The 14,644-nt window shown below is 35.4% G+C and overlaps 1 protein-coding gene across 1 annotated transcript; it reads right to left on the bottom strand.

Moving 5' to 3' along the window:
* Positions 1-599: 599 nt before the first annotated feature.
* Positions 600-10,066, bottom strand: LOC121318116 (sodium-coupled neutral amino acid transporter 2-like). The gene is made up of 16 exons (XM_041254427.1): positions 9,890-10,066; positions 8,600-8,844; positions 8,292-8,373; positions 7,872-7,987; positions 6,425-6,498; positions 6,224-6,316; positions 6,022-6,103; positions 5,267-5,349; positions 4,913-4,971; positions 4,606-4,788; positions 4,418-4,497; positions 4,107-4,207; positions 3,594-3,718; positions 3,297-3,441; positions 3,087-3,184; positions 600-2,604 (listed from the first exon to the last, which is right to left on the bottom strand). Exons 2-16 carry the CDS (start codon positions 8,728-8,730, stop codon positions 2,503-2,505), a joined length of 1,554 nt encoding a protein of 517 aa, XP_041110361.1. The 5' UTR covers positions 8,731-8,844; positions 9,890-10,066; the 3' UTR covers positions 600-2,502.
* Positions 10,067-14,644: the final 4,578 nt, after the last annotated feature.

Here is a 14,644-nt window from a genome sequence, read left to right as displayed (position 1 = left end):
TTAGGGTTTACACTATCTAGAACTTTTATTTATTTATAATTACAGGATCTACATAATGTTTCATTGAAACAAGAGTACAGCACTGATGTTAATGCTCTTTCTCTCTGCCTCGATGATATTTCTAGTTTGCTTACTCTCCAACAGTGCTGAAATATACATACATAATGGAATACAGAAAACATGTATGCAGGACCAACACATACAGTATTTCTACAGTGTACACAAACCATTGTAAACTAGCAAAAGCAAGACTTCACTCACATTAATCGATCTGTAGTAAGTCTATCAGGTGTAATTAGGTTTTTAGCAAAAAGGTAGATGACATTGAGTTGAGGATAATTATTTTTAACAGCAATCATCAGCAGTATAAAGTTCCACTGACAGTAAATTGCCATAGTTTGCTATGGACCTATTCAAGTTCAACAGAGCTCTACAGTGAAAATGACAACAATACTTAATGTGTGCACTCTAAATTGTATCCCCCACCCATTGTGGGGGGAAAAAAACCAAACAAATATATAATAATAATAATAATAATAATAATAATAATAATAATAATAATAATAATAATAATAATACAAAATAAATGTGCTACTTAATAATCTATATCTGTTTATTGTTCTTGTTTTCTATTTAAAATATCACACATTTTGCTTAAATTACAATTAGTGGTCTGAGGGATAGCTTTCACTATAAAGCCAGCTGATCCATTACGACTGGTGGGAGAAATCAACAGACTGTTAAAGAAACTCGATATTAGCAGCCCTGGTCAGGTCCACAATATTTTACAACTTGCAAAAAGATAATAGAACAAAAAAAAAAAAAAAAAAACTATATACATTCAAACCAATATACATATATATACATATATACATGTTATATAAATATAGTAAAATAGATTAAATTACGTTGATTTCATGTTGTTCCATAAATATCGCAGGACAATATAACACTATCGACAACAGCTGAAATTTGTATCGGAAGCACAGTACATCTTTAAACATGAGGTGACAGCAGAACAGCAGTTGTAATTTTAACACAGTAGGACCCATCGAGATGCTTTCATATTTCTGTAAACATAACCCATCACACGAGGAAGCCATATACATTACATTCGTCTTTAAAAGCCTGTGTTCAAAGAAAAGGTGCCAACTTATTAAAAAAACATCACATTTTGACTTGGTTGTAAAAACAGGAAATGTTGTTAGCTGTAAGCTACAGGACAGGCAGTGACATGTCATGAACCGGCTCCCTATGTGTGCTTATCATATCTGCTATATCTGGCAGCCACTTCTAGGTATAATCCCATTAGTGTTTTTCATATGCAGTTTTACATTTAAAATAGTCACGTATAGCGAAAAAATCAAATGAAATGCAATCAAGTTAGTGGCTGGCAAGACATAAATGAAGGTACTTGTGATGGCACCTGTTTTATAACTCTTTATAACTTTATAACCTGTTTTATAACTTCTCTCCAACTATGTTTCTTTTACTACTGCACCCTCTTTACAACGTAGGCTTGATCAGTTCAAACATCGCGCTTTTAATATTGCAGAGCAGAGATGAAGAACTAGAATATGACCGAACCTGTTTATAAAGCCATTCTAGTGACATTTTGCCTCTGTAGTCTAATTATACGCTTCACAAATACTTCACTATAAAGACTCTTCTAAACAGGTTTTATTAAATTTGATGCTTTTTTTTTCACTAAACCTAATTACATCACCAAGGGCAGTTAACCTTTGGGGTTTAACACTGTTAAAAAAGTCACTGATAAAATTGTTCAGACACTTGATACACCTGAATTAAAAGTAGTGTAAGGAAGATACATCCTTAAAAATATAAGTAACTACTTATTTCTTAAAACAATTTTTGGCCAAGGAAAGCAGAAGCGCTTTGACTTTTGAATACAGCCTGCATATCAATAACACATTAACTCGGCTTCACACCCACTTTTTTTTAAATCTGGAAATTCCCTTTTAATTACCTGTCAGGCAAGTGAAAAATACAGTTGTGCCCAAATACAGTATGTACAAAGAAAACCCATGCAAATGCCACTTTTTTTTTTTACCTGAACTGGAACTTCATAGCTGCATTTTAGGCTTAGATTTATGTCCCTGCTTTAGGCACATTCAAAATATAGTACTGTAACTAACACAAAAAAAGAAGAAACTGTCATAAAAAATATATATCACTAGAAACAGAAATAGTTTGAAATGCCATCCATGTGGCCTAGTAGCATACTGTACAGAGTTTATTACATTCTCTTGGAATGGTATACGTCGCTGCCCATTGGCTGTGGTTGAGCAAAAATGTACTTTGTAATGCAGTCTTTGCAGTCCAACCTGTTCACCCACAAAAAATCCTTTTCTCTGCTATTTCTTTTTTTTTAATAATTGGTATGCATTTTTTTGTGTTTATTTTTTTTTCTGTCAGTGTGGGTAAAGACACTATTTAGTAAGGATTACATTGCAGCCAGAAGACAGTGACTTCCAGGTTTGTTTAATGGCCGTCAGCCATAGCAGCATTCTGGGTCCAATCCAGGATGATCAGGGTCATGCTTCCAATCATAACGAAGAAGCCGCTGATACAGAAGATTACAGCCTAGACAATAAAAATACAATGAACATACACTTCATTTAGCAAGCTATTTGTTCAATTAACATCCATATATGAAGGCACAATATAAACCACTATGACAGCTGGCCAATATTTTTATGTGCAGTAATGCATATTAAGTCTAGGACTATTTAAAGAAACAGATGCAAAACAAAATGCAAACTTATTTATTTTATAAAGAAATTTATTACTGTTGATATGTGAATGCACCAAGAGACACTAAATACAGTACGAAGTTCTGCTGATTGTTACCTTCTGCTAGTACTGCATTGGGAACAGTATTTATTTTTTTCACTGGGAAGTCATGTTAGTATACCCCTCCCCAATGCAATGTTACTTTATAAAATGATATGACTTTTCAAGTACCCTGGAGATGAGACATAAAACCAAGGTCCTATTCCAAGTTCACCCCCTAGTCTCTGTAAGTTGCTTTGGATAAGTCTGTTATTTCACTAATTAATACGTACCCCAATCTTCTGAACTGACTTCATTGGTTCCTTCTTCACCAGCTTGATATAAAATGCAGAGGGGAGAATAAAGATGAGCATAGCAGCAGCAGAAGCACCTGTACAAAGACAAGGACAAAAAGGAAAGTGTTTAAAGGACTCCTCCTTCTCGTCTTCACACGCACATACATTTTTGCTGAATTTAGTAAAGACAAAATAAATAGAATTTACCAACAAATCCAAAGATGTCCCTGATTGTGGGCACGAAAATAACAAGTAAGTTGGTAGAGCCCAAGAGAATGAAAGTGATAATGGTATGGCGGACCCAGCTGAATTCCTTTGAGGCGCACAGCAGCTGATTAACTGACGTACGGATCTGAGGAGAAGAAAAGGAAAACGCAGAGTTAGGTTATGTGAAAAGGGAGGAGGATTTACACAGTGCCAGCATATGCATTTTAAAATAAAAGCTGTACTTAATGTTAAAACAGAGCAAATAACATCCTCATCATAAAATATGTTCATACTTACGGGAAACAGAACAACAGGGACTGTGAGCGTGACAGCGGTCAGCACTGCAAGGCGCACAATAAGGAGGACGACATCCAACTTGTAAACCTTGGAGTAAGTGTGAAGAAGCTCTGGCTCCACGTTGCCTGCCAACAAAACAGCAAATCCTCATCAAGCTCTGCTCTCGTCGTACATCTTGCTTTACATGCATTTCCATAAAGATGATTAAAGATTTTCACATGCACTATCCAAACTGCTGAGATATGGAAAGCCTTTGGCCAAACAGGCATTCACAATTAACAAAGGGGGCTATGAGATTTAGTTTCCGAATGAGAAAATACCAGCGGTAACAAGAAATCTAGAGAAAACTCAAAACCAACAGGTGCATCTTTCCTCAGGTTATTTGTGACTTCTTCTAAATAGATGGTGTAATTATTCCCATTGAGGCTGGACTAAGATATTACAGTCAAGTAAGTTCACCTGTAGGCCTAGCTTTAAAATGTAGTTTATGCCTTAAAATAAAAAATAACTTACTTCCGAAAGTTATATATCCAAAAAGAGCAGCCAGGAGGTACATGACAAACATGGCAAAGAAGGAAACGTTCGACACGTTCTGCATCCTCTTGCGGGAACGACTGCAAAACAAAACAAAAAGGGGCTGTTTAGGATATGACGAGCAGTATATAACACCTACAGTATTAGGTCTATTGTCAATCTGCAGTTTGTTCACATTTATCACATGGATATTTTCTGATGCCTCCATAAATGAAGTGATTTTTTTACATTTCCTATTATTACATATCTCTAAGTAATTCAAAACTGAGAAGTTTAACAGTTGCACTTACTCTTTCAGCTCCTCGTAGATAGGTAACACAGCAGGGTGGCACACGAAGGCAAAGGTCAGGATCGGCACAGCATAGACAGTCTGAAAGAATGACAGAGAACATTATAATACACCCCTGTGTTCGACTGATACAACTTCATGTTGCAGAACCAAACTGGTACTAGAATCCTTCTCTAATGAAACACACACCTGGGAGTTCCAGACAAAATACTTGGTTGTGCATGTGTCCCCATCGGAAGAGACATTGTGCACTGTCACAGCCGTTTCATGAACTGCAGCAGCCACGTGAGCTACGGTGTAGTCCAGAGTCGCGTTAAGAGCCTCATTTTCAAAAATCAGAGAGCAGGAAATTTCAAATGACTTATAGATAACCTAGAGAGGGGGAAAAAAATTAAAAATTTTAGAAATGAAGGTGTAGGTAATAGGTATAATGCTATAATCTAACTAAATGTATCTTTTGTATAAATACTGCACTTTGAATTACTAATATACTTACAACAATAACAAAGAAGACCATACAGAGCAAGGAGAAGCCACTGGTATAACCAAGATACCCTGGAAAACAAAGCATGGAACCCACTGTAAGTAATGGAATAGAAGACTTCCTTTCTGTTATCAGCTGCCATTGCACAACTGCTTGGTTTCATCATACAGAATGAGGTACGTCAAGAATGTTCTCTTAGCTCTACACTCCTGTTCAACGTAACTATTATTGAGATAATCTTACGAATGAAACACACACACACACACACACACACACACACACACACACACACACACACACACACACGACTTCGCAAACTACGCAGAATATATATTCATACTTCTTAAATCCTGAAGGTTTACTTACCAAGGTTTCTTAACAGGGACAATGGTAGAATAATGAGCAGGGACACTGTCAGAACAAGAAAGTCTCCGTTGATATACCACTCTCTGGAAAACAAAGAAAAAGCATTCTGTTAATTTTACTCACTGACTTTTTTTTATTGTTTCGCAACACAATCTTAGGCTGAATAATAAAATCTGCCAGGTCGAAAAACAAGAGCATTCTTATGGGTGTCATTAATTCTACACTTCTGGGCATGACACATTATCTCCATTAAAAATTAGGTTTCATGAAATTGACTTCCATTTACGCTGTGCTACTCTTGGTACATCTCCAACTGAAGCTCAGTTTAATGCAAGACTGCAAGAACCTTATAAATGAACTTGTCTGGCCCCATGTTCTGTTTTTTAGATCTGGGGTTATATCCTAAGAGACTGTGGTATTCTGAGGCATTCTAAAGTTATTATGCCAAGCGATACACAATGTCTGGTACACGTCTACTCAATGAATGACTGCTTTGAATATTAACATTATAAACCTTTTTTTTTTTTTTTTTTTTCCCCCAAAGCAGTTTTAAGCTTACCTCACCTTGATGAAAACATTGTTTGTATTCTACATACAGTTCATTAAAAAGCCTCATTTTGTAACTTTTTCCTCTAGCTACTGATTAAACCTTTAGCTATATAAAAGGAGCTTTACAGTTTTAAAAGTGTTCAGTTTTAAAACAGGTTTTTTGTAGTTTTATGTCCAGACAGGTCTACATCAAGTAGTCTACATACCCAGTATTTTCCTTCATGCCCAGGAACGCTTGGATTACAATTGGCAGCTCGTACTTCACAATGTAGAGGTAGCTTGACATAGCTGAAGTAAACCAAAATACACAGAATAGAAATATATTTATTTAACTGGATAACACTACACCTGAAATGTTGCAATTTACAGGAAATGTAATAAAATACATTAAATGTGCAATATCATTACCTCCAATGTTCTGCATTGTGATTGAAAGAGAAGCAGCCAGTTTTCCTGGCATGCCAAATGCCTTGTATCCCAGCTGTTCATACACTAATGATCCTAAAAAAAGAACATTCAGTATTACATTAGGAATTCTATTTCTAAATAACACTGTTAGTTGTGTTTCATTTCCTGTGGCGCATACTGTATATGTATATATTTCTTTACCTCCTTCATTTGCAGTTTTCAGCAGAAGATGTACAGAATACAGGGAAAATATAGACACAGCAATCAAGAGGACCCTGTAAAATAAAGGAACAGAGAATGTTAAGAATGTATCTGTTACAAAACTATACATTAATCTAGAGTTTCACTTGTATCTCTGAAACATACAAAATGGTTAAACTTCCCATCTCTGAGGAGTGCTGTGTCTTCTTTCCCAGCCTCCCACACTCATCAATAGATAATCACAGCACAGCCCGCTATGCTTTAAGAATCGGGTGCAGTTTGTTTATCTGCTGTTGGAGCATCTGTATTTTACAAAATGTGGGCTAGTTCCAAAAATCCTGCTGTTTCTCAGAATAAATGTACTGCTTCATTTGAGCAGCAGATTCCATTTCACCAACAATACGCTAGGTGGAATGTGTGGAATTTGAAACAACTAAGGCTTACACTTGCTTTATAAATAGCCTTGGTTCTCATAATCTCTAATCTGAATTATTTCAGGGTCATGTCATGTAGATTTCCTCTCTGGAACAGGGCCAGGTTAAATCTTTTGCAGCATCTGTTTAAGAATGCTTCCAGGAATGGTGTGGTATGATGTTCAGTAAAGAATACCAAAAGGAAACATGTCCGGCACTAACATGTGAGCTGAGCCTTTGGATATGCAAACCATGGAGCACATGACAAAATGCTATTTTGGTAAACAAAAATAAATACCATTATTTACATATTACTTTTATTTATTTAAATAATTTGAGCAAAACCTTGACCTGACCCCAGCTGATAATAGGACTTTTGAAAACCATGAATAAAATCTTTAAAAAACACAAATTTCCGTAGTAAACAAATCATAATAAATCACGTTTTTAAAAAAGTAATTGCAGGAAGACCACCCTTAAATAACTAATTAAAAATGTTGGGTTATATAAAAAATAAATGACATATTTACATATTAGTTTGTTGTTGTGCTGTCTTGAAGAGTTATTTTCATAGACATCTCCATTGATGAAAGAGTTAAATGCAAATGTACGTTAAGATGATTCGTGCGTTCATGTGATGAGGCCAACCCATCTCTTTCACCAATTACGTAACATGTCAGGTGTGGTTTTGGCCTGATTGCAAAGGATTAAAGACACTAAGCGGATTCATTTCATTTAGTTGTATCAAGCCAACTGGACTGCGTGGAACCAGCTGCAGCTGCATGCTGTTTGTAAACACTGGTTACCAGGAAATCAAGTGCAGTGCCACATGATCACTAATTCATTTGGAGTGCCTAGGGTGCAACAAGTGGAAATGTAGATAGATAGCTATATAGATAGACAGAGACAGACAGATAAAATAGATAGATCATTACATGCAAATATGTTCACCATCTGCTGCAGTCAGCACTGCATCATGAGCAGATCAGATGTCTTAAAGTGGAGCTGCTACGGTTATCATTGTAGATACTTACACAAAAAGTGCAATTCCAGTGTTCGCCATGGCGTAAGAAAGTCCCAGGATGCCACTACCCATGATGGCGTTGCCAAGATTGAATACTGACATTCCAAATGAGGTTGTGCCTGGAGACTACAGAGAATAAAAATGCACGTTTACGATTTTATACTTGACTTGTAAAATATTTTATGTTGCCATGGTAACAGATATAGTATTCCCATTGCACTGGGTACGGAAATTGGGCTTACATTTTCTTATACTTTGAAAATATACATTATTTCTGCAGTTTATAAAAACAACAGAAATAACTCACTTTATTGTATATTTTTTGTTAATCTATCTATACACCTGGGCATTAATGTCCAAAACCAACTCTAGACATGTATTATTGTGTGATAATATAGTCTGGCCCATACAATATTCTATTTTTACTTACAAATTCAGTTTCGTATTTTATCTTTCCTAGGTGGTAGTCTGGGAGGAAATTCTGGCTCTCTGGGTCCATATCTTGATATTGTCTAAACAAATAAATAAATTTAAAAAAAAAAATTTTAGCACAATTTTCAGTCTTAGGTGTAAAAATAAACTGCCATTCCTTTTCATTTTACAAATATAGGGTTCTAAATACATCACAACAATGTGGGCAAATTGCCAGTTTGTAGCCTTCAATGGCATAGAATTTCAAGTTTAACAACACAAACAAGCAGTCAGTTTGTACAGTATCCACCTGTAAACATTGCTAACCTGCTAATGGGGGCTTTTTTAGTGGTACATTCAGGGTAGCCATATTCGTTGCTGTTGGAGCTGCCAGTGCTGTCTTCGTCTGGTGAAATGTTAAACCGGCTCATCTCTGTTTTTGCAGTGCTTTGCTTCATCTTTAAAAGCAAATGTCTTCTTTATTGTTTATTTCAGCCAGACAGGTTATCTCCTGCTCTTGCTTCTGAGTTCTCGTGCTCTCTTTGTCCTTGCTAATGCTGTACCGTCGGTCCCTAAGGAAAAACGCAATAATCAATATACACAACACAGGCTGCAGCATCCTCCTCTATAGATCAGCACCGCGTGATCAACGTTTTCATACAAAGGAGGGGCTGGGCTGACTCACTCAAAGAGTGGAAAATTACCAGACTGCATCCAAGATGTGTCTGCCGACAACCTAACACCAAACCGGTATGATGACTATTCAAATTAAACGATGGTCAATTTCACTTTCTTTTCCTCTCTTCGTTTTTAGTCTGTAGTCTTTAATCAGTACAGCGGGTGCATTTTAATACAAAACATGCATTCAATAATTAGTTTTTTTTTGTTTTATATAATCTTATGTATTTATTTGTTTATTATTAAAAACAGGTCTGTTGGGTGTTTTTATTTAATTATGGTTGCATAATATTCAGCATCATTTTACATTATTTATTTAATCCTCTTCCCTAATCGTTTTCCCCAGAAGGCTGGCATGGAAACAAAGGCACGTGCTGAGGACCATAATGCGCAGTATCGTCTCAAATATCATCTCATTACAGTTCCATTCACTACAGTTAACAGTAACAGGTCGTTATTTAGTTTATAAATCTCTAGTCATGTCTTTTCGGTTAAGCACCAGAACCTACAAAAAAAAAAAAAAAAAAAGAAAAAAAACAACCACCAGCAACAACAACTACAAATAAAAATATCCCACTACAAGGCACAATGTAACAAATCAAAAGACTGCGCAGCGTTGTCTCGATTCACCCTGTCCCCCACCAGGACTGCTGATCTAAAACAAAATTGTCTGAAAATGATAACATATTATTTCTTGAAATAATTACAACTAGAAATGTCACATTATACCCAGATATTGACAACGACCACTGCCTTCCCTGAAATAAAATTAAACCACAATTTATAACAATGAAATATTTATAAAAGCATACCGTTATCTCTTTCTATACTTTATCTGCACTGAGAAATAAAAGTACATGCATACCAAATAACCTAAAACACAGCACAAAACAAGAACACGAGTTACACTCGAACGTGAAATTTAAAAAGGCTTCTTACCTCGCGATTCTACAGCAGCGTTAATATTGTTAACTCCTTTAATTAAACAGTCTGTAAAATAATATTTTAATCCTTCTGAGATGAGCAAAATCCAATGCAGTAAAAGTCACGGGATAGAGGAAATCCTCTATCTATTTTTTTTTTTTTTAATATATATATATAGTATATATAGATATATATATATATATATAGATATATATATACATACCAATTAGGATACCAAAGTATAATTTAAAACATAAATATACTTTACAATTAAACAGTATGTTCAGTACATATAACAATGAAATGACAGTACGTTGTTTTTTTTTTTTTTTAAATTACAAATAATGTTACTTTTGATTGGTATTATTATTTTAAATTTTGAGAAGACAGCACTCTGAAGTCTATACTGTTATAGTCTACAATAACGAGGGCTTCTGATTTTTAAACCCGAATTGCATCAGCTTCGCAGGAGGAGGGGAGTGGTTATGACGTAGATATAAAGGAGTGTCCAATGACGAGTTTGTATACAAACTCCAAGACAATGGCAAGTTGTATTTTTCCACTATAGCTACACGTTTAAAAAGCGCTAGTCGTGTACAGTGCTGAACAGGGTGAGAATTGCCTTTTTGGAAGACTAATGTAATAATGTACAGTATGTCGATAACATGGCCACAATTGATTTTATCATTGCTATTATTGTTTTTATTTTTTTACTGTTTGTGTTTAATGTACTATGCCCTGTATTTCGGTGTATTTATTGTATTATGCATTGTTCCTCACTATCTGGTAAAGCGCGTTTGTGATGGTGGGCCACTGTGAAACATGCTATATAAAATAAAGATTGGTTGATTTTTTTTGTCATGAAAAAAAGATTGTGTCTTCCCGACAATTGCGAAACGTGATCGTAATGGCTGGGTGGGCCCCCAGGGGGCGGGGTGATAAGAGACTATGTGAAAATTACACTACCGCAGGATAGAGCTATACGTTTTAAACGCACATCTGAGCTTTTAATACATTTGGATATACTACTATCTATATATATATATATATATATATATATATATATAGTATATATATATATATATATAATATTATATATATAATATTTATTGATAACGTTTTCCCGTTGCTATTGTTGCCATAAAAGAAAACCATACGATTCCCCATGACAGTAAGAACCCACATTATCTGTAGAGGCTGTATAAAGCTATAGTATACGCGTTATAATTTGGTAAATTTACGGAAGATTAGTGCCCAAAAGCATGCGGAATTCTTTGTATACATAGTGCATTGTTTTTCCCGGCATAAAGGTCAGGCAGCCCATCCCGTTTCAAAAGGAGATTAGGACTGACTCGTTTAAAGAGTGGAAAATTACCAGACTGCATCCAAGATGTGTCTGCCGACAACCTAACACCAAACCGATATGATGATGGACGTGTGAATAGAGCTATTCAATTAAACGATGGTTAATTTCTCTTTCCTTTCTCTTTTTCGTTTTTTAAACTGTAGTCTTTAATCAGTACCCCATATGCATTTTAATAGAAAACACGCGTGCAATTATTTATTTATTTATTTTTGTAACAAAAACCGGTCAGTTGGGTGTTTTTGTTTAATTATGGCTACCTGTGTGAAAAATTAGACTACAGCAGGATAGAGCTATACATTTTAAACTCACATCTGAGCATTTAAAAACATTGGATATTACTATTATATATTTTATTTATTGATGTTTACTTTACTGTTGTTGCCATAAAAAAAAACTATACGATTCCCAATGACAGTAAGAACCCACATTATCTGCAGAAGCTATGTAAAGCTATAATATACGCGTTATAATTTGGCAAATTTACGGAAAATTAGTGGCCAAAAGCATGCGAAATTCTTTGTGTGTATAGTGCTTTTTTTCCGGCGTAAAGGTCAGGCAGCACATCACGTTTCCCAAGGAGATTAGGACGCCATGTCTTGTGACGATTACTCAGGCGGCGATCAGTAGAACAGATTGTCAGTCTCAGCACAATGCTGCTTTTTCATGGCTTGCAAGGTACTGAACTGAAGTACTTAAGTATGTCAACTTGAATTTAGCCTTTAGAAAAGTACTGTATCTTAAATCCCAATTAAGATAATATGGAATGCTCAAAAAGGCAATCCAGTTTGAGGTACATATTGCTATGCCCCTTTTATGCCCCACTGCCTTTTCAGGTAGGCCAGTGCTGGGGGTTCAAAGTATCTCATTGCAAAAGGGCAGTGTAAAGTAGAATCATTTTTCAGATTTAGTTTTCTGCACCTTGGTTGTGTAGTCCTTAATCTTAAACTATGCATTAAATGATCAATGTCTGCTAGGGGGCTTTTTTGTAGCTTTATGATCATCTATTACTGCAATGCAAAGTTAATACTGTCAACAAATGCAAAATGATGCCTTAGAAGAAAATACAAAAAGTGTTCTTTACTTTTTCAGTGACACGAAATACAAAAGTAGACAGGCAGGTTTATCATCTAGACATGGAGGGGGTGGATGGGGGTTGAGTATACTCTGCAGTGTAATAAAACTTCACTGCTAGCACGAGTTGACCAGGGGCACCTTGCTTCATAAAGGTATTAAGATGTCTGTGGTCTTTGTCAGCTTTAGTTAATATCATCCAAGTTGTAATTGATGCGAAGATGCAAAGTATCACCCATACTACCTCCATGGTGCACTTTTTAGTTTTTACTTGAACTTGACAGTGACCTGAATCACCTTGTATAATCAGGCAAAAGAACAAAGTTAATTTCATAATACAAACAATGCAACATAATGTTATGTTACACCAACATAGTGCCATTCACTTCATGGAAGCATGTCAGAATATTTTATAAAGTATCTAATAGTTTGAAACAACATCTGAAAAGACCAATTTGATAAATGGTTTCATCCCTTATACTGTAACTAAAACAGCTGCTGAGCCAAATCTGAATAAAGCGTGAGTAATCCGGGAGGGAATCTCTTCAACATTAGGCACTATCAAGGGTGGAGTAAAATTTCCTTCTAATGAACCTTCACTGCGACAGGAGGTGATTGTATCTTTCATTACAATGGCTATCTATGGTATAGTTATAATCCATGGAACTGGAGGAAATTGTGGATATAAATGATAATTACGGTAATGTCTTGGTGATACTTGCCCACTCTTGCAAAATATTCCAAGCATGATAAACTATAATTAATAGATTACCTGTAACTTTTTGGTCTCTGTAATAAAAAAAAAAAAGGAGCTTGACTATCCTTCATTGCAGTGGTATACAAAACAGAGCCCATGTAGAGCCCTGGTTGTAGGGGATACCACCATAATCTGTCAACCACCGAACAGTGAAAACAGTAGAAACTTGATAATATGATGCACACATTTTCTTGACAAGTCTTGGCAGTTAGTGTGGTATAGCTATACATCCCTGTCCATAATTCTATCGCCCACACTAAAATACCTGAGTGGGTGAAAATTACACTGAAACATTTATTATCAGAAAGTATGTACTGTAGACGTGCTTTTAAGCTAAATGACCCTATCCCTAGCATTTTAAATCTAGTGTGACTGTTCTTACTACAGCTTTTAAAAGTGTTTTTTTTTTGGTGAGTTATTTTAATAGGATCAGCTGAAAATGTCTATTTAGTACACTCACTTTCGAAACCGCAAAGCTTTCTTCAGATGAGAAGTGGAAACTGAGATAAAGAAAGATCCTTTTGATCCTCAGAAAAAAAATAAAAAACTTACAAGAAGAATTGTCTTAACATCAGTGCTTACACCAAAATGCAATCTGCTCCATTTTTGTTTAAGTAAAGGAGCACTGCTAAATATTATCAAACAAAAAATAACTCCTAAGTTTAATTGTTGTTGGTTACTAATTCTGTTTTATTTCTTTCACAAACAAATGGTCCATATTGCATTTTGGTTGATATGTCTGGCCCAGTTATCCATACCTATTAAACCTTCAAAAGTGCTGAGTTAAGAAATACTAAAATAAATGAAAACTCAATGACAAACATTTCAACTAGATGTTTCAGTGTCTTCAAATGTTGCAATTGTTTGAGATTTGATATGTGTGTGTGTGTGTGTGTGTGTATATATATATATATATATATATATATATATATATATATATATATATATATATATATATATATATATATAGGTGACATGAATGGTCTCATAATGGTCACACTGAGAGAGGTGGTGAGTGCTAATTATCCTCGAATGGGACATTAAGCAGGCAGAGCTGTGAACAGATAGCACTATGTAACACAATTTTTGTTCCTGGGTAGTAAGTGTTATTCTACTAATTGCTTATGCCTCAAAAGTATAGAAAATGGCTATTATTCCCCACAGACTTTGCTTTTGTTACCAGGACAGTGATATTTACCTATTTCCAATGAGAAAACGGGCGAATTTGTGTCTTTTTGTTCACATAAAGTCAGAAAAAAACAACCTATGAATCCAAATTAACATGTATTTATACTAAAGTAATACAAAAATGACTACAAAAGATTTAGAAGTGAGTAGTTTTTCGAGATTTACGATTATACTGTAAATCACTTTCACGAATCAGCCCCCAAATGTAGTCTCCCATCATGTTCTCGTTATACTGTCCTTGGTAGCGGCGTTCAAAGTCCAGTATATCCTAGTGGAAGCGCTTGCCTTGCTCCTCCGAGTATGCTCCCATGTTCTCCTTGAATTTATCAAGATGAGCATCAAGGATATGGACTTTGAGGGACATCCTACAGCCCATTGTGCCGTAGTT

This window comes from Polyodon spathula, chromosome 7 (assembly GCF_017654505.1).
Source record: "Polyodon spathula isolate WHYD16114869_AA chromosome 7, ASM1765450v1, whole genome shotgun sequence".
In the NCBI taxonomy this organism is placed as follows: Eukaryota; Metazoa; Chordata; class Actinopteri; order Acipenseriformes; family Polyodontidae; genus Polyodon; species Polyodon spathula.
The sequence above is the reverse complement of the archived record's forward strand: the minus strand, read 5'-3'. Positions and strand labels throughout refer to the sequence as shown.

What these genes read in the sequence shown, in the direction of transcription:
- LOC121318116 (XM_041254427.1), bottom strand. Translation starts at nt 8,730, where the DNA reads ATGAAGCAAAGCACTGCAAAAACAGAGATGAGCCGGTTTAACATTTCA. An exon ending in AAAAAAGCCCCCATTAGCAG is followed by an intron (nt 8,374 to 8,599) that starts GTTAGCAATGTT and finishes TTATTTGTTTAG; the next exon opens with ACAATATCAAGATATGGACC. An exon ending in ATTTTGTCTGGAACTCCCAG is followed by an intron (nt 4,498 to 4,605) that starts GTGTGTGTTTCA and finishes TCATTCTTTCAG; the next exon opens with ACTGTCTATGCTGTGCCGAT.